At 52.9% G+C, this 17,359-nt stretch overlaps 6 protein-coding genes across 6 annotated transcripts; 2 read left to right on the top strand and 4 right to left on the bottom strand.

Annotated features, from left to right (window-relative positions):
* Window positions 1–775: 775 nt before the first annotated feature.
* On the bottom strand, window positions 776–2,295 carry TGAM01_v200798 (26S protease regulatory subunit 6B; the record flags this gene model as incomplete). The annotated part of the gene is made up of 4 exons (XM_018809353.1): window positions 776–1,745; window positions 1,816–1,914; window positions 1,995–2,036; window positions 2,141–2,295. The coding sequence occupies 4 exons, from the start codon at window positions 2,293–2,295 to the stop codon at window positions 776–778; spliced, it is 1,266 nt and encodes a 421-aa protein (XP_018657419.1).
* A 1,762-nt stretch (window positions 2,296–4,057) lies between these two features.
* Window positions 4,058–4,402, bottom strand: TGAM01_v200797 (hypothetical protein; the record flags this gene model as incomplete). Its single annotated transcript, XM_018809352.1, has 1 exon — window positions 4,058–4,402. One exon carries the CDS (start codon window positions 4,400–4,402, stop codon window positions 4,058–4,060), a length of 345 nt encoding a protein of 114 aa, XP_018657418.1.
* Window positions 4,403–7,227: 2,825 nt separating this feature from the next.
* On the top strand, window positions 7,228–8,060 carry TGAM01_v200796 (hypothetical protein; the record flags this gene model as incomplete). Its single annotated transcript, XM_018809350.1, has 2 exons — window positions 7,228–7,416; window positions 7,524–8,060. The coding sequence occupies 2 exons, from the start codon at window positions 7,228–7,230 to the stop codon at window positions 8,058–8,060; spliced, it is 726 nt and encodes a 241-aa protein (XP_018657416.1).
* An 824-nt stretch (window positions 8,061–8,884) lies between these two features.
* On the bottom strand, window positions 8,885–10,090 carry TGAM01_v200795 (hypothetical protein; the record flags this gene model as incomplete). Its single annotated transcript, XM_018809349.1, has 4 exons — window positions 8,885–9,508; window positions 9,566–9,689; window positions 9,746–9,795; window positions 9,914–10,090. 4 exons carry the CDS (start codon window positions 10,088–10,090, stop codon window positions 8,885–8,887), a joined length of 975 nt encoding a protein of 324 aa, XP_018657415.1.
* A 554-nt stretch (window positions 10,091–10,644) lies between these two features.
* On the top strand, window positions 10,645–11,940 carry TGAM01_v200794 (hypothetical protein; the record flags this gene model as incomplete). The annotated part of the gene is made up of 1 exon (XM_018809348.1): window positions 10,645–11,940. The coding sequence occupies one exon, from the start codon at window positions 10,645–10,647 to the stop codon at window positions 11,938–11,940; it is 1,296 nt and encodes a 431-aa protein (XP_018657414.1).
* A 1,333-nt stretch (window positions 11,941–13,273) lies between these two features.
* TGAM01_v200793 (hypothetical protein) lies at window positions 13,274–16,208 on the bottom strand (the record flags this gene model as incomplete). Its single annotated transcript, XM_018809347.2, has 2 exons — window positions 13,274–15,749; window positions 15,931–16,208. The coding sequence occupies 2 exons, from the start codon at window positions 16,206–16,208 to the stop codon at window positions 13,274–13,276; spliced, it is 2,754 nt and encodes a 917-aa protein (XP_018657413.2).
* Window positions 16,209–17,359: the final 1,151 nt, after the last annotated feature.

Genomic DNA, 17,359 nt, shown 5'->3' with positions numbered 1-17,359 from the left:
CGAAGCAAGGCGTAACGGATATTGGCTATGCGAGCAAGCTCGGCTCGACCATTACGGTTTAACGTCTGGGGTTTAACTCATTCTCTAATTGTCTTTTTTTTCCAACCTGCATTGATTATTCCCTTATTGTTTGCAATGCGGTGACCATGATACAACCGCATCTTCTTCAGGCCAACAGGCCATCTGTCACTTCTTATTAGCGAGGGAAAGGATCAGGGCAAGGCGAAAAAAAATCACGCATTTCTCATAGATGGAAGCCATTGGATAGGAAAAAGGGACCAGCTTGGATTTACAAAATTGTAAAAAGTAGATGAAAAAGAAGAGCAAAGATCGATAGGCGGTCTTTGATGGATTAATAGCAGATAGCAAATAGGCTCAACTTGATAAGATTTTCCTAGACAACACTAAAGCGACCTTTGTGATTGACAGACGGAGCTTGAATGATTGAAGGCTAGGAATTACATTACCTGCATACCTACGCGAGAGATGATGTTACGAAAAGACATAGTCATAACCGTGTCGACAAGAAACGACGAGATAGATTCCAACGCCTTAGGTTTCATTTATTGAAGACGATACCGACAGCTATCCTTTCTTTTTTTCTTTTTCCCTTTCATCTTATAATCAACCAACTTGCTCAACTCCCTTGTCCCCTCCATCATTCCTTTCCCAGATACTTTCCATCGCCAGTCCATCCATCCTATGTCATCAGAAAACCAAGCTCTTTGATTGTCTGATGGGCAGCCCGTGAGGTAGATACAATGTGGTTTTTTGTTTATTTGTAAAAGTCGAATTTGTTATCGTCGCTCGTTCCCTTGACCTGGCTCGAATAGGCATCTTCGAGATCGGTCTGGATAATGTTGTATCGGTTCTTGCGGACGGCCCGGAGACCGGCCTCCTGCATGATGGCGGCAATGACGGCACCGGAGAGCGGGTCGTTTCGTACAATCAAGCTGTCCAAATCTACCTCGGGGGCCAGGCTCATCTTGCCAGCAATGGTGGAGAAGATGAGGCGGCGCTCGCGACGATCTCGCAGAGAGGGGAATTCAATCTTTCGGTCGAGACGGCCGGGACGCAGCAGAGCAGGATCCAAGGTGTCGGCACGGTTTGTGGCCATGATGACCTTGACGTTGGAGGTCTGGTCGAAACCGTCCATCTGGTTGAGCAGCTCGAGCAGGATACGCTGGACTTCACGATCGGCACCGGTCTGGGCGTCGAATCGCTTTGTGGCAATGGCATCGATTTCGTCGATGAAGATGATGGCCGGTGAGTTCTCGCGTGCCATGCGGAAGACGTCACGAACCATTCGGGGACCCTCTCCCAGGTACTTCTGAACAAATTCAGAGCCGACAACACGGATGAAGCTGGCAGTGGTGGAGTTGGCGACAGCCTTGACAAGCATGGTCTTTCCGGTACCAGGTGGGCCGTATAGCAGAACACCACGAGGAGGATCGATACCGATTTGCTTGTAAAGGTCAAAGTGCGTCAGAGGCAGCTCGACGGCCTCTCGGATCTCCTGCTTCTGCATGTCCAACCCACCAACATCGGCATATGTCACATCGGGCTTCTCATCGGCGCCAAGCATGGCAATAGAGGAGTCGGCTTCCGGGGGCAGGATGTCGACGAGAGCATTGGAGTGTCTGTGCAGCGCAACTGAGGAGGAGGGCTTGAGCAATTCGCGGTCGAGAGTGGATAGAATGCGGACGACGTAGTTGGAGCCTGTGCTTGACTGGACAATGCCGGTACTAGGGTGAGAGTGTTAGACAAGCACGATTTCTGTAGCAAAAAGGCCAACGGGAGGAAAGGGTCATTTACTTTTGGTCGATAGCCTCCATAAACTGGCCAATGACGAGGGGCACACTCTGAATCCGCTTGATCTCTTCTTGAGCTCGCACTAGCTCTCGCTTCAGACTCCTAAACGATGAAAGTGAAGCAGATTAGCGATTCGGGCTCCTATGGTGTTATATCAATGTGGATTGGAAGATCAATCGAACCTTTGTTCATCTTTGATGTATTCCTCTTGCAGCTGGATGTATCTGAAATGCTGGTTAGCAGCCGTGATCCAAGACAGCGTTGCGGCGGCGATCTTCTGCGGGGAGAAGCAATGCGCGGAACGCCGGGACAAGGGGGTGAACCTTACTCCAACTGTCTTTGAAGCTTCTTCAAGGTCGCGTAGTCATCCTCGCCGTCGGTCGGTAAGCCCTCGAAGTCGTCAATGTTGGGAATCGCTGAAGGGGCGGCCTTCTTGTGAGGTGGCACCGTGGTGGCCTGGCTTTCCACAGCGACGTCTCCCATGGTTGCTGCGTGTATCGAGTGTGATTTGTGCAATTAGTTCAAGGCTACCGTAGAAGATACAGAATCTGGGAGGAAATCGAGGTCAAAACGATGCGGAGAGAAACGTTGGAGTTGGTAGCTTGGGAGACTTCAATAACCGTCAGCCAGCTACTTCGTTACGCAACCAAGCTATCGCTAACCAGGCGTCAATCCAAGACGCAGCCTTTCCTAGGCTCTGCTTAGTCACTGCACGTGATATGCACGTTATCGCGATACGGAGAATGTGGAGTAGGAGGTACAATTGGAAGGTACATGCCGTAGCTGCTACCAGGCCGAAATCAAGCTAGGCCGAATCCGGGATGCATTGGCTGCCACCGGGACTGGCCTGGTGCTCCGCCCGATGCGGAACCTTGAATCTTAGTGCTTGCATTTGATGCCTAAAATCAGCTTCGAGGAGGGTGTCTCACGACGTTCAGTGGTCTCTAGCAGGGCCCCTTTCAGCACACTTCCCAGCACCCTTTCAGTACATGCACCCTTTCAGCACAGCTGGCCACGGCCAAAGTCTCCCCCAGGCGTGGCAGCCCAGCCAGCCTTGGGCGATCAGTCCCCCTGCTCCGATTGGACACAGCGCTTCTGGCGCCATGGAGACTCCAGCCCCGTCCGGGACCCTTGTTCGCTGCTGGGCCGCCTGAGGTCGCCGCTACCTGCCGCTGCTAAGGCCCAGCGCCAGCAACAACGGCCAGTGCTAATGCCGCGCAGGTACCAGTGCCCAGCGCCTTGACGCCCGCTGGGCATCACGGGTTTGGCGTGATGGGCCATTGATGTCAAAGACCCAGCCGGATCTGAATCAGGCGCTGTGACGGCACTGTACGGAGGTACTGGTTACCTGCCGCACCACGATGAGTGCTGGGGCCGCTAGAGAGCCGTTCCGGCTTCGCACGAGGTATGGGGTACTTGCGCTGGCTGCCTGGCAACTCCAAGACTGTTTGCTCCATGGAGGCACAGATAGGATCAATGCATGCATGTACTGCGGTGCTCTGTCTGCCTTTGGGCGTCTCTGCCATGCATGTGCTGCACGTAGGTAGCCAGTGCCGCTGCTACCTTGGCTGCTGTAGTGTAGGTACCTTAGTAGAGGAAGATGCCGGGCCACGTCCCGTCCAGTCACCTCAGCGGACGACTTATCGCCAATACAAGGTTGCCGCTACCAGGGAGCAGAAACGCCATTAGTGCTCGTACCTGGTACGCAGCCACCCTCTGAGCTGTTTCCTGCCCAGTGCCGATACGCTGGAGCAGCATCAAGTACCGAGTACTGCTGGCCAACGGCAAGGCGAGCGAGGTACTCCGTACCCAGGCCGGACTGTCTCGCAACTCATGTCCATGCTCATCTCGCCTACTTGGACCTCTGTTCGTCACACTTTCATCTTTTGGCCTCACCTCGCACCACATCCCGCAACGCTCGCCGGCTCTCTCACGCTCTTCGCAGGCCGCTGTCGGCAGACCTCTCCGCATCAGCCTTGAATAGTCTTCCCCAGCCCTCCTGCCCAGCTGTTGATTTACTGCCCTTGTGCCGCCTCGCAGCTCCGTCTCTCTGTCTCTCGATCCGACTCGCCTCTGTGCGTCATTCACGATCCTTGCGTGGCCAGCGCCTCACTCTGCCCTGCCGCTGCCACGGGCTGGTCCGGACAGCTTCTGCCTCGCCTCCAAGCATGTCTTCGTCAATCAACATCCCGGCTGCCAGATATAGCCTCTCTTCGGAGGCGGCCGGCAGCTCGTCAGACTGCTCCTACTCCAGCTCGCCGTCGTCCTCGAGCCCATCTGCCTCCCCCAAGGGCAAGGAAAAGGCCACGGCACTGGCCAGTCGTCGGCCCAGTCTGCTGAGTGCGTCCAACCTTTGGATTTGATCCTTCTGGCGCGGACCATGGCCGGTGAGGGAGCTGCCAGTCGGCACAGCCCAATAAGCCGTGTGGTCCGCCCTTGTGTTCCACCCGTTTGCTGACCACGTTGTACAGGCACGGCCCTTTCCAAGCAAGAGTGCACCGTTATTAACATTGGAGCACCAGATGGGCCTCCCCGACTCGTTCGTTGCTCCCTCCCCTACACTGGCCTTGCCGTTTCGGCCGTCGCTCATGCTGACCATGCGTTAGATTTCTTATCTATCCTCGGGCCAGGGCTTCATGTGGAATCCTGGTATGTTTCTTCCATCTTGCACTTTGGGCACTTGAGAGAAGTGATAATCCGGTGGCTAACCCAGCTTCCTTTTCTAGAAATCTTCCTTCCCTCCTACGTCGACTGCTACTACGTCCCTTTGGAGAATAGACGAGATCCCGTACACGAGATCCACCTCACCGATGAGGAGATGAAAAAGATGTTTCCTGAGTAAGACATACAACATTGCCTTTATTGTCACGCATCATACTCTTTTTCTTTCTCTCGTTCCTTTGGGACTCTGAATTATCTAGATACCTTTTTTTTCTCCCTCACGAGATGCTTGCTTGGCTTTGTTGTATTCATCAGTGTCGGTCGGTACCCGACGGCGTCTGACGGCTTTGGGACTTGTTGAACATTTGGCCTCTTGGTTTTTTGGGGGGTTGTATATTCCTTGCAGGATGATTCCCGCTGTGGTGGCTTGGCGTGGAGTATGGGTGACCACTCTGGTTCTACTTCTTTTTGATGCTGGTCCTTGTAGGGCTGCCTGGCGTTTATATCTGAGTTTGGGAGCGGTGTCTTGCTGTACTTATTTGGTCCTTCGTTGTATTTGTTTGGTATGGTATCTTACAGGCTATTGGCTCCTAATAACATCCCGCCGGATCGGCAGTTACGGAGCCTTTTTGAGTTTTGGACTTTTTTCTTCTTAGCAATCAAGGCACTGAGTTATCAGGTAGTTAGTTAGGTAGGTAGGTAGGTAGATAGGTCAATTTCTACTTTTGTTTTCATGAGCTTTTTATAAACCTATTGCATGTCTCTTGTGCATCGCAGGAGGTCGTGTAAGGTGTTTGTCTTGAGGGCTATTTGGGCGATCACCACCGACCTGTAACACTTGGGATTGCGCCCTGTTGTGCTTACTGCCTACAACAACGAAAGAGCTGGGAGCCGCATGTGTGAATAGGTATTCTCAGTTCAAATGAGCCTCGTCGTGCAATGGGGTATGTCGGTGCATCTTGACTCTTCATGCTTCTCCCTCCTAGTATACGTAGGTATGTATTTTATGCCGTATTTTATGCACAATTGTCTCGAGGGGGTATACCCTCACGTTTCTTTGGATGGTGATACCCAATCTGGGCCAGCAGGTTTAAGCGTTTGGGGCTGCCCCGCATGCGGCTGTGGGGATGGGGAGCCACCAATACAGCTTCCCTCCTTGTACTGCCAAGGTTTAGAGTACTTGCTCGTCTTGGACTATTACCCCACATATTGCTCATTTTAGCCTGCTCGGAGCTGACTGCCCATTGGTTTTGACGGGGGTCCAAAGTAGCTAGAACTTGGTTTAGAGCTCAGCGGTACGCGCACATGCTGTGCAGAAATGCGGGACCCCGAAGTCCAGCTAGCTTTCTGTTTTAGGGGTCCTCACCGAGCTGAGGTGATTAGTCCTAGGTAGCAGTAGCATGAGTTGAGAAGGAGGGTTTTTTCCGAGTTTGGTGAGCCTTGGGCTCTCTGGAATAATTTGAGGTTGATTTTTGAACAGAGGCTATAGTTGCAACCTGTTTGAAATATCCAGTGCTGTGTATCGGTTATTTAGCCGTGCGTCACGACGCTACGTTCGTCATTCGAAGAGGAGTAAAAGCTACCTGAGTGTGCCTCGCGATGAAGCAGCTGAGACATTTGCTGCGGTTAAAAGGCTTGCTGGAATGTGAGGCTATTTATAGGTTGGCAGGTGTTGCAATGAGAGAAATGCTTAATTAGGCTGAAGTAGCTGTGTGTCTGCCTGCTTGGACCAATTGAAGAGAGCATAGAATAACTGATCAAGTACCGTCTTTTACAGGAATGCGCTGTCTTGATAACATAAATGCCAAGGTACAGCACAGAAGGTTAAAGATATTCATCAGCGCACTTGAACGCTTGTTGATGTAGGAAGTTAACATTATCTGATTCACTGCGTACAAGAATGGCAGTGTACTTGGGAAAGTTGGTGTCGATTTGGTGGGGGAGCTAAACACCTTGATGGCCGCGGTGACTTGGGAGCTCCCTGCATGTATATAATACTAGAAATTGTTTGCATGTAGCAGTACCAATCCCGTTTAGTAGTCTAGTACGTCTGGCCAATCTGCTCTGTACGACTGAGAGCACACGTCCCGAAAAGTTGCTGCTGCAGAAGAAAGAACGCCACTGCTTCCACCCACTATTATGCGACACCTGCGGCAAATGCTAAACAGACGCAGCTCAATTTGTGTTTTCCACGCATTAAACTATCACGATACTTTCAAGATTAATTATTTGGCAACAGCCCTTTGGATCAGTAACAGCGTCTTTGGCACTTGTCAGCTGTTCAGGATGAAAGTTGAAAGTGCATACAATGCCATGCCCCACCTCCCGCCAAAGATGGCACTACCAACGGAGCACTAGCACCACCGACGTAATGCGCTTCCTTTCTCTTTTTCGACCATTCAATTGCTCGCTCCAATTCATCCCGCCAACGCGACACAGCAACGCGTTTTTGCGCCGCGACGATAACGCCTTTTCTTCTTCTTTGGTGCTGTCTTTGAGTTGCGCAACATCGATCTTCAGTTCTTCTTCCTCTGGTCACTTCCATCTCAATGATTTTCTTTTTTTCGCCTTTAATATAAGTCGCAACGATCTCGACAAAAGCGCAATCAGAAGCAATCTTTCGACAAGCTCCCCTCTCTCCCGCTGGTCGCGTAGTAAAATCACACTCCATCACCGCCGAACCAGAAGTCAAGCGATACGCAAAAGGGAAAAACAAAAGAAACAACATCAAAACGCATAATCGCTATTCGTTCTATGGATTCCGAATCCGTCGTCTCGCAGGTCCAGCGCAAGATTGAGCTGCAAAGCCCCGACGATCTCGCCTACCTCATCACAAACGTGCGCAACGCCGCAACCGAGCACCTCAATGAAGCGTTTCCGCCGGTAGAGGGCGATGGAGGGGAGGATGAGCTGCGGAATCAGATTGAGTTGCTCGTAAACGAGGTAAACAAACCCATACTTTGATCTTTTTACACAATACAATGACCTTTTTATTCTAGACAAAAGAAGAGACATCAGTCCAACATGGCTAACCCGTGAGCAACAAACAGTACATCAACAAAACCTTTTCCCTCGCCGCCCCCAACCTCACCATCAATGGCCTCCCCGTCGCGCCCGAGTCCTTCGTCGGCACCGCCGCCCCCGCGCCGAATACCGTCTACGAGCCCTTTGACGCCCGCAAGCGCCGCCAGGTCGCCGACCTCATCACGCAAGAAGAGAAGCTGCTCGAGGACGTCGCCGCGCTCAAGCGCTCCGTGCCCGCAAAAGTAGCCGCCGACCATGCCGAGCGCATCCGCACGGCCATGCGGCAGGACGAAGAGGATCTCCGCGAGCGGGTCGCCAGGGACGCTTCGGCGGCGGCAGCAGCAGAGGCTGAGGCTGGCGAGGCCGGGACGACGACGACAACAACTGAAAGTAGAAAAGGTCCACCGCTGGCTGCGCGGTTGCAGAGGCAGGAGAGCGTCGAGGGGAGCTTCAAGACCGCGGTTCAGGGGCTGAACCGGCTCAAGAGGGACATGCCGGCCGTGGTGGCCAAGATGGAGAGGGCCAGAGTGGCGGGCGATTACGTTGTGTCAAAAGGGCGGTGATGAAGGACAGAAGACAAACAGGCGGTGTTAATGTTGGATGATCATTTTTTTCCCTTGTAGCGAAGAGGCGCATATGCAGATGCAGCAGCGCTCTTTTGGTGTGCCTTTGGGGGAAACCCTCGTATCGGCGGTGTTGCTGGCCCCCATGTGGTACGGTTCTGGTGTTTGATTCGGGCATTTTTTTCTTGCTTAGCTCCCGGACCAATATTGTGGGATTTCTACCGGGGAGGGGGGGCTGTTCTTGTTTTGTTCGTTGGCATTCAGGCGTCAAGGGGGCAATGGCGATCAAGTTTACGACTGCGGAGGAATACTGCAATCTACATTTTGGGCTTTCATGTTTGTTTGGTTTCTCTAGTATTTTTTTTTTATTGCATATGTTGGAGAGTTTTAGAATATCACTATTGTATCAATGTTATCCCAGTAGCAGCAGACCTTGGCGAGCAATAGCTCTTTCATCTCTTACAGAGCATCACGGAAGAAAACGTAGGCAAAGCGGCCTTTTTCTAACAGTTGCAAACATCAAAAACCCCTGACATGTGTATACGAAAGTCTGTCAACGATGTAAAAAAGCTAGCTTTCTCTGCTCCGTCCATTGTGTATCTCTCATCCCTCTCCAGTCTAAATACCTAATCCAGCTTCCCACTTTAACCCAATGTAATAATTTTTTGAAGAGCTCTTCCACTTCTTTTGCTCGTACAGGTCTTGTTTGAAAAGAAAAAAACAAGACAGAAATGAGCATCCAGAAGACCTTCTTCATAGTACTGATATTCCTCTTCCCACCATACACCATACCAAAACATAGACAAAAATCACAGGTATCCCATTTAAGCCGCAGCAGGTGCCGCATCAGTAGCGACGACCTCCTCGGCAACAACGGGAGCAGGGGCAGTGGTGGTGGCAGTGGCACCAGCCTTCTCCCACTTGGCAGGCTTAGCCCACTGAGGATCGTGCCATGGGCCGGCATCGCTGTTCTCGCAGCCACCCGCACATTCGCAGGTACCGCCAAACTCCTTGGGGATGTTCTCAGCGGGGATGTGCTTCTTCAGCTCGCTCTGGTAGCTGCTTCCGAGGATGTTGATCTTCTTGACGGTGACAGGGTCCAACCAGCCCTTGACAACACCCCAGACAGTTGAGAAGCCCCAGGGGGCATTGATCAGGAACAGCTTGCCCAGACGCTCGGGGTAGTAGTTCTGGGAAATGACAGACGCCTGCTTGACGTATGAGTAGACCTGGGGGACCTTTGTGAGGGTGACGCCCTTGAGATCCATGATGGTGCAGCACGTCTCGAGGAGGTGGCCAGCCTTGCGGGAGCAGGCAGGCAGACGCGGGTCAGCCACGCGCTCGTACTCGACAGCAAGGTTGGTCAGCATGCGCTCAGCAGTCGAGATCTTGTACATGGCCGTCAGGTCGATGCCGCCGAGGGTCTCGATGTAAACGGGGCGTCCATCCTAGTTCAAAGCCGTCAGTTTCTGCATACAGACGAAAGCGCGCGCGAATAGTCTCACGTTGTCAATCTTGTGGTAGAACTGCTTGTAGTATTTGGAGATCTCAGGCTTCTCGGGGTAGTCCCAGGTGGGAAGGATCTCGTCAAGCTTGGTCTCAGCGCGCCACTTCTCGGTGTCGAGGAACCTGTAGCGGTCAGAATGGGGGGTTCACGACCCAGGATTGAGCCAGGAGGAACTCACATCTGCTTGGCAAGCTCAACGTCGAACTTTCGTGCTCGGAGGAATCGCAGCTATAGTCATGGCACGTTAGATATTATCTTATCCCATGATTGTTCTCCTGTCCTCCGTCTCCTCTCGACTGTATCGTCGGAGCCCTACTCAGCGCCATCAAAGCTTGGGGATTCATACCAGAGTCAGTGAATCCAGGCGCTCGGTGACACCCTCCGCCTCAAGCATCATACGCAGCTGGTGAATCTTGGCCTGCTGATCGGGCTTCAAGTTTCCGTTGTGACCCTCGAGAGGCTCGGGCCCCTCAATGGGGTAGTCATAGTGGTCATATTTCTCGTTGAGCTCTATGGACGCCATGGTGGGGGATGTTTTGGTGTGAGGGGTTAGGAGGACGAAAGAAAGCTGCTAGGGAGAATAGCGAAGAGAAGAGAGGAAAAAGAGAAGAGTTCTGGAAGCCCAGAGAGCGGATGCCAAATTATATAAAAAGGGGAGCGCGCGCTGGAGGCCCTGGAGGAGGTTGAAGGAGAATCCCTGGCTGGATGGGGTTGGCAACGTAACTTGTAATTAACCACCAAATACGGCGTGGCGGTATAAGAATGGCAGCCACGGGTACTTTGGCCTGCGATGGTGGGGCGCGGCGCTCGTCATTGGCGGCCAGGCGGTGTCTGGATGGGGCGTAGCGCAGGTGGCTCGCAAGAATAAGAGAATGCTGTAAGCACAGCCTGGCAACCCGGGCAAAGGGTCCGGGCATGTGGGTCCGGGCATGTGATGGGTCACATGGCGATAGCAGATCTTATCGGCATGGATTCATCTTTGTAGATCCATTGCAGACAAAGCAAGCAGCATTCAGAGTTGACGACAAAGAAGCGGTCCTTTCTCTCTCTTTTCATGGCGAGCCGCCGACTTCCACCATGATGAGGAGCCCTCCGCTGCGCACCACCGCCAACCTCGTCGCTCGGCACATCCACAGCGCCAGCATCGTGGCTGCGGTGCCTCGTCCCCGCCGCTCGTTTCATCTCACCACGTCTGCCAGCCTACCCCGGAAGCGCAACTTCTTCACGTCAAACCCATATCTATCGTCACAGCCCGGCGATGGCGACGAGGCTTCTTCTCGCAGCGGCGAGCAGCAATCAGGCACCGCCAGCAGCGCCAATGCCTCCTCGCCGGTAGCAAAGCGAAAACCGACTCGATCCACGCCGACCAAAAACTCCCTTCGTCGAGTCGCCATCATCGCCCAGCAGCCGAAGCGGGGCAGCAGCGAGCATGGCAATGGCAGTGGCAAGCTGGGCGTGGACGCCGCAGAGGCCGATCCATCCAACATGATCAGCGCGACGTGCATCGCTGAGGCCTTTAACATGCCCATGGTCCTGGAGATCCTGTCGTCGCATGGCTTCGCAATTGATCCCGACGGCACCAGCTTCGACGCCGCAGAGGTTGTCCACGCAAGGGGCGTCAACGGCGGGGACATTTTCGTATTCCCCTCCGGCACAATTGTGACGTGGTCGCTGCCCCCCGACGTCGTTACCAAGCAGATTCTGCGGGCAGCGGAGGAGCCTCATCCTGACAAGCTGCGAGAGGTTGAGGATCTCGAGTTCACCACCGATAACGGCCGCGAGACGAGCACGCTGAAGGGCGACATTGTCGTGCTAGGCACCCGCAAGGAGCACAAAGAGGGCGACTTTCTCGACACAACGCTGGCCAAGATTGCCTTTTCGTCTGGCCTCGCCCGCAGCACCAAGCTGGCCGTCCTCGAAGCCGCCCTGACGTCCTACTTTGAGAGCACACGGAACATCCCAGCCCTGCTGTCCCAGGGCGCCGGCGTCCCACTCAGCCGCAAATTCATCCTGCAAAAGACAGGCGAGCTGCTCAGCCTCCGCGCCAAGCTCAACCACTACTCGGAGCTGACGGATAACCTCCCGGACATCTTCTGGGACAGCCGGTCCGAGCTGGGGCTGGAAGGCTACTACGACCAGGTCGGCCGCGCGCTCGACGTCAACGTGCGCATCCGTGCACTCAACCAGAAGATGGACTACGCACAGGAGATTGCGACCGTTTTACGCGAAATGTCTAGCGAGCAGCACGGCACTCGGCTAGAGTGGATTATTATTGTCCTCATTTTCGTCGAGGTCATCTTTGAGCTGAGGAGGATTGTCATTGAGTACAGCGAGAAGGCGCAGGCTGCTAAGGAGCTAAATGCTGAGGTGTAACTGCACACTCATGCCATTTTTTTCTCTTCACTTTTTGGCATTACATAGCCTGCGTAGATCGCTCGTAGATCACTCTCCTCCACTCCCCCCCTTTTTTTCACCCACTACTACTCTACTTGTACTACTACCTACATACGAAACTCGCCCATCATGTTATACGACGTTTGATATGACGACGACTCAAAAGGGGGAAGAATTTTTTAAAAAGGGAAATAGACGGAACGATATGACATGATACCCCTCAGATCTGTATAAATAGTTCATTTATGCTGCACATTTAGTTGCATCTCCACCATTTAACATTACAAAACCAAAAAGATTAATGGAAACAGAAAATCATGATGAAATCTCTTTTTCCTTAACCCATAATGATCCAACCACACAAAGTGCTCGAGAAAAGAAATATTCAACACATACCACAGGCATCATGCCTGCTGTTGCATTAACAATAAATCAAGGCCAAAAAAAGAAGAGAGAAAGTTGAGCCCTCGTGTCTGCCGTCTATTGAACCCACGATATCTGTCCAACGGTACTTCATACACTACAATGGCAAGCAAGTAACGGAATCCCAATCAATACCCCTTTCCCACTCCCTTCCCACTCCCTTCCCACTCCCTTCCCTTTTGCCGCTTTTGTGTGCAATCTATGCACACATCCGAAAGAAGAAGAAAAAACCTTCGTTCTTGCCCAGCCCCTTTTAAGGTTTTTATCCTCGTCGTCTCACTGTTTCCCCTCTGAAACGCTCTCACAAAGCAGTTTCCCGCAAATAAGGAAAAAGAATAATAAAAGTGCTCTGTCTAGAAGCTTGTTTTGTGCTTCCGACCATTAGTTAATTTGCTTCCCAAGCCTATTCCTATGCAATCATATCAATCCTTTCACTAAACTTCAAAAAGAAAAAAAGGTGTAAAGCGTAGAAAGTGATGGATCCATACTGCCATCGCCAAGGCTCCCATTGCCACGTTCCTCCATCATACGTTCATGCCTTTTCATGAAACGCATCTCACACTTTCCTGTCTCCTCCACCCTCCCAGATCCCGAAACAAGCAAAACAAAAGGTATCGGAAATAGTCAACCTTCTTCCCATATCAACACCCCTCCCATATTGCCTCTGCCCTTTATAAAAAAAAAAATTTGAGGGCAATTCCTTGCATTATCGTCTTTGAAAGCGTATAATCATTCTCTCAGATTAAATTTTTGTGCCGAAAACTCCTTTATACGAACCTAAAGCCCTCTCAACGCCCTTTTTCAACAACGCCGTAAAAGTGTTGCTACTCACAAAAGCGTACCCACCCCTTACCAATCCCGCGACATTCGTTTTATGAGTTTACCTAAACTATGAAGTCGGCTTGCGTTGCAGAGTAGGGATGACGGGGACTGGGACAGGAGTCACCTTGTAAGGTACATGGCTCGTTCCGGGCGTCCCATTCACGCCACCAGGCTTTGAAGGGGTGGGGGACTGTGGTTTGTTCTGGTTCGCCATGTTGGCTCGGATAGCCGCGATTCGACTAGCATCGATATTGACCCCCAGGCCCATACCTGACAAGTTCGGTGTGTTCGTTTGTGACAGCCTATCCCCAAACATTGCCGATGATCTCTCCTGGGCCGCGACGCGAGCCTTGGCCTGGTCTAAAATCCGCTGCTGCTGGGCTTCCGGGATGACGGTATGGTATCCAGTCAATCCGGGGCTCCCACTAGGAAATCGGTTCATCTGGCTTGCCATGGTCGGAGCTGGTGCTGAATAACCCTGGTTCTGTGGTACAGCAGGCGATGGACTAAATGTCTGCCGGGCTCCTACTTGGGGAGACATGGTCCTGGCCGGGATTGCTGCCGGGCTATTGGCGTACGTCCCGTAATTTGCAGGCGCCTGCGGTGTGCCCGGCTGGTGCTGCTGGTGCTGATAGCCCTGTTGGAAGTTATAGCGAGTGTTGGGAACGCCTTGCTGCGGCATTTGCCCATAGTTGGGCCTCTGTTGGGTTGCATATTGCTGCGGCAAGCTTTGATGGCCGTATGGAGTTTGGGCTTTAGCAAGCTGGGTGGCATACTGGTTTGGATAGCCATTGGTACGAGTGTATTGATTTGGTTGGGGAGGCCTTTGCTGAGGAGGAGCTGGTGGGCCAAGATTGCGAGGCTGTTGATAGTTGGGAGCTGGTGTAGGACGATAGTACTGCTGATGCTGAGGCTGAGGGGCAGGCCGAGCGGGTGCGCCATACTGGTTTGCCGCCGCCGCCGCCGCATATTGATTAGGATACGGTACGGCGGAAACGCTGGGCGTACGCTGCGCCTGTCTGGCATTAGCTTGCGCTGCTTGTGCCGCCGCTTGCTGCTGCGCCTTGAGGCGAGCTTGAGCGCTCGCCTCATCCTCATCCATAGTGCCGTTATACTGGTCAGTGCGAACCATGAGCTTGGTGCTAATTAGGAGGTCATCAAGCTGGTCGCCGTTCAGCTTGGCCACTGCGTACGGCGGCAGCGTCTTGATGATGAGCGCCAATTGAGCCTTGAGCATCAGGTAAGTGGCCTGTTCTTCTTCAGAGGGCTGGGGCCCAGCATTGGCCAGCATGTCTCCATTGACGGGGTCGCTTGACTGGCGATTTTGCGAATTGGGCAACGTCAGGTTGCGGATGCGCTGGTAAGAAGATAGCGTCTCAATTAAGTCGCTGACCTCTTCGAGAATTTCATCGACCTCCTTGTCCTGCTCATCGTGCTTGGATCCCATCACGTCGTCTAATGAAGGATCGATAACTGTCTCGTCCCAGTTCTCAATGGCTTCTTGCACTGCGCCTTCGTCTAATTCTATTGGCCGCGTGGGGTCGACGGGTTCCGCATCTTGGAGGTCGCCATAGTATTCCACTTCAATCATTCGCTGGAAGCTCTGCTTGCCACTACGCTGCCACCAAATCCGGCCGGCAACGCTAGACGGCACTACTGCAGCAGTATCATCTTTGCATGGCGCGAACGTGGAAAAGGCCCCTCGGAAGAGCGTCTCCATTTCGGACATTTCTAATTCGGAAAGCGAGGGCTTCCGGCCGGCAAGACTTTGCGCACGCTCATGCTGCTTTGTCTTAGTCTGCCATGAAGGCGTCGCCTGGCTGTAATCCAAGTAATAACCAGTGGACAATTTTGTGTTGAAGTAGGAGTTGCCCCGGTACCGGGAGCTGTCGGTCAAGTGCGGATGGTAAAAGTCTAGGCGATTTCCCTTGGCTTGTGTCTTTGGCTGTTTGGGTGGCTGAAGAGGCGGAAGGGGACGCGGGGGAGCAAATAGCTCGCCGAGAGTTTGCGTTCGGTCTTGAGAATTGGAGGGGATGACTCGGGTGATGGACACGCCAGGCGGGAGGCTTAGGTCAGACAAATCGACATCTTTGGACAGCGGTAAACTAGAAAACAAACGCCGTTCCTGAGGCGCATAGCCAACTAGCGACAAAACCATTTCGCTCTTTTCGGATGCAGTATGCACCTCGACTCCTTCGTGTGCAGACTCTTGTCGCGTGTTGGGATACGCTTTTTCGCGGCGGAGTAGATCCATGGCTCTGTCTCGGAATTCGTTGATCTGCGCGGCCCTTTTCAGGCTAACAGCTCTTGCACCAGAATCCGAAGACCCGAGGTCCATTTCAGACAGCGAGGCTTTGACGGCAGAAGCAAGGTCTGCTGCGATGGCATTGAGGGAGGTGTATGAATCGGCAGCCACTTTGTCGGCGATGCTCAGCTTCGTTGGCGGCTCGGCCGATTTCTGACGCTTTGCATGGGGCTCATCTTCAGATTCCGGCTCCGGCGTCGATAGAGGGCGGCCGAGGATTGAGGGTCCAATGGCAAAACTGGTGTTGATGGTCAGCTTGCATGCTCTCTAGCTCTTTCAAGTGCACTGGGGACGGAGACGGGGATGGGGAGGTTCATATGACGAAATTCTACGATAGCGGAACAGGGAATGAGAGAGAAATGGAAACAGTAAAAGAAGAAAAGAACCGCAAGCGCGGCTCCCGGCAAATGCAATCGTACCTCCGCAGCACCTCGACAAAGGCCTTGATAACCTCTTTGCTCTTTGTCGTGTCCTCCTCGGGCTCCGGCATCTTGCTGTCGTCGTCATCGTCATCGTCGTCGTCGGGCTGTTCGACCTTGCTATCCACATCCATCTCGTCGCCGCCGTCCTCGGGCCGGTCGCCATTGTCGCTGTCGCGCTTTCGCTTGCCGGGCGCCGCAACGACATGGCCGTTCTCGCCCGCATCGCCGTCGGGTATCTTGACGCCATTAGCATCTTCGGGCGTGGGCTGCGCCATGTTGGCTCGATGCCTCTGTCAGTTCGTCGAGGTGCTGTGCTGGCCGCGCCCCGTCGCGATACGCGGTAGAGGCTAGAAGGGCTGACTTTTGGTGCGACTCCAAAACCTTTTCGTCCAGGCCGCGCGGGCAGAGCGTCTACATCCAACAGACGGGGTGCAATGAAACGCCGCGCCTGCAAATCGCCTCGAGCAGCAGCCGGAGACGATGATGGCAAAATTTCCGCAGATTTCCAGGCGGCTGCAGGATGGAATGCCGTTGTTGAGCCAGCTGGGGAAGAATGTGTCCTGGATCGCCAAGTACTTTCCCTGGGCCCAGGATTGCGCTAAGGCCCTCGCGGGAAAAGTCAAAATTGCCCGCACGTGATTTCTGCTCTGCGATGCTGCGACAGCGCTGCCGGCTCGCCGTGGGCTCCGCTAAAAGAGCCGCGGTGGCAGGCACCTAGAGGCAGTTAGCGGTGCTTGGTGCTAGTGGGTGCTTAAGCTTCAACGCTTTGCACCTTCAGATCGATGTCATTGTAATGCAGCTGCTCATTGTTATAGTATATTGATTCATTCACATATTGAAAACACACATAATGGCCTTGATTGAATGAACAATAGCCACATAGCATCTCACACTCAGCAATAATACACACACAATTAGCCACATGAAAAAGCTTGCAATCAGACATTCTCCATCCAAGCCGCGTACCTCCAGCATCCAGTATTAAAAGGCGGAACCGTTTTGGCTTGTAAAGTTTCTTTGTTCTAAATGGCACTATTTCGGCCAGTGCTTTGCCCAACTTGGAAGCGCAGACTACTACTCCTGGCAGGAGCTAGAACCGCCCTTGATGACGAAGGGCCGCGATGATTCAGCACCCATATAATGCAAGGTACCAAATGTAATGGATCCCACGCTGACTTTCAGCTGCCTCCTACCAAGGTAAGGTAGGGTGCCAATGCTAATGCACAAAATATCACTGATACCAGTTCTTACAGTGATACAGTCGTGGATCAACCATCTTGTTTGAGTATAGGCCGGGGATAGACAAAATGATCTGCCCTCACCAGACGCCACCAAAAGGAATACGTACTAGAAATAAATACAGACAGAGCAGCCACAAACGAGCATCTAAGCCACCTCAAGTTTACGCGTCAAGCCATTCACAAAA

This window comes from Trichoderma gamsii (genome assembly GCF_001481775.2).
Source record: "Trichoderma gamsii strain T6085 chromosome Unknown Scaffold_2.2, whole genome shotgun sequence".
Lineage (NCBI taxonomy): Eukaryota > Fungi > Ascomycota > Sordariomycetes > Hypocreales > Hypocreaceae > Trichoderma > Trichoderma gamsii.
Note: the sequence above shows the minus strand (reverse complement) of the source record. Positions and strands in the feature narration are given on the sequence as shown.